Here is a 1,110-nt window from a genome sequence, read left to right as displayed (position 1 = left end):
TCCAATCCCAGTGTTTCCTGATCCAATCCCGATGTTTCCCGATCCAATCCCGGTATTTCCCAGTCCAATCCCAGTGTTTCCTGATCCAATCCCGGTGTTTAACAGTCCAGTCCCGATGTTTCCCGTTCCAATCCGATGTTTCCCGCTCCAATCCCAGTGTTTCCTGATCCAATCCCGATGTTTCCCGCTCCAATCCCAGTGTTTCCTGATCCAATCCCGATGTTTCCCGCTCCAATCCCAGTGTTTCCTGATCCAATCCCGATGTTTCCCGCTCCAATCCCAGTGTTTCCTGATCCAATCCCGATGTTTCCCGCTCCAATCCCAGTGTTTCCTGATCCAATCCCGATGTTTCCCGCTCCAATCCCAGTGTTTCCTGATCCAATCCCGATGTTTCCCGCTCCAATCCCAGTGTTTCCTGATCCAATCCCGATGTTTCCCGCTCCAATCCCAGTGTTTCCTGATCCAATCCCGATGTTTCCCGCTCCAATCCCAGTGTTTCCTGATCCAATCCCGATGTTTCCCGCTCCAATCCCAGTGTTTCCTGATCCAATCCCGATGTTTCCCGCTCCAATCCCAGTGTTTCCTGATCCAATCCCGATGTTTCCCGCTCCAATCCCAGTGTTTCCTGATCCAATCCCGATGTTTCCCGCTCCAATCCCAGTGTTTCCTGATCCAATCCCGATGTTTCCCGCTCCAATCCCAGTGTTTCCTGATCCAATCCCGATGTTTCCCGCTCCAATCCCAGTGTTTCCTGATCCAATCCCGATGTTTCCCGCTCCAATCCCAGTGTTTCCTGATCCAATCCCGATGTTTCCCGCTCCAATCCCAGTGTTTCCTGATCCAATCCCGATGTTTCCCGCTCCAATCCCAGTGTTTCCTGATCCAATCCCGATGTTTCCCGCTCCAATCCCAGTGTTTCTTGATCCAATCCCGATGTTTCCCATTCCAATCCGATGTTTCCCACTCCAATCCCAGTGTTTCCCGATCCAATCCTGGTGTTTAACAGTCCAATCCTGGTATTTCCCAGTCCAATCCCGATGTTTCCCGATCCAATCCTGGTATTTCCCGGTCCAATCCCGGTGTTTCCCGATCCAATCCCGGTGTTTCCCG

General features: G+C 51.9%; 1 protein-coding gene across 1 annotated transcript; it reads right to left on the bottom strand.

The window, feature by feature from the left end:
• Positions 1 to 98: 98 nt before the first annotated feature.
• Positions 99 to 944, bottom strand: LOC103806300 (glycine-rich cell wall structural protein 1-like). The gene has a single exon (XM_009078980.1). It carries the CDS (start codon positions 942 to 944, stop codon positions 99 to 101), a length of 846 nt encoding a protein of 281 aa, XP_009077228.1.
• Between the last annotated feature and the right edge of the window lie 166 nt (positions 945 to 1,110).

This window comes from Acanthisitta chloris, unplaced genomic scaffold, assembly GCF_000695815.1.
Source record: "Acanthisitta chloris isolate BGI_N310 unplaced genomic scaffold, ASM69581v1 scaffold26147, whole genome shotgun sequence".
NCBI lineage: Eukaryota > Metazoa > Chordata > Aves > Passeriformes > Acanthisittidae > Acanthisitta > Acanthisitta chloris.
This window is presented reverse-complemented; position numbering and strand designations above follow the sequence as displayed.

Bases quoted from the DNA above. Each gene is read 5' to 3' on its own strand.
- LOC103806300 (XM_009078980.1), bottom strand. From the start codon at position 944: ATGGGAAACATCGGGATTGGATCAAGAAACACTGGGATTGGAGCGGGA.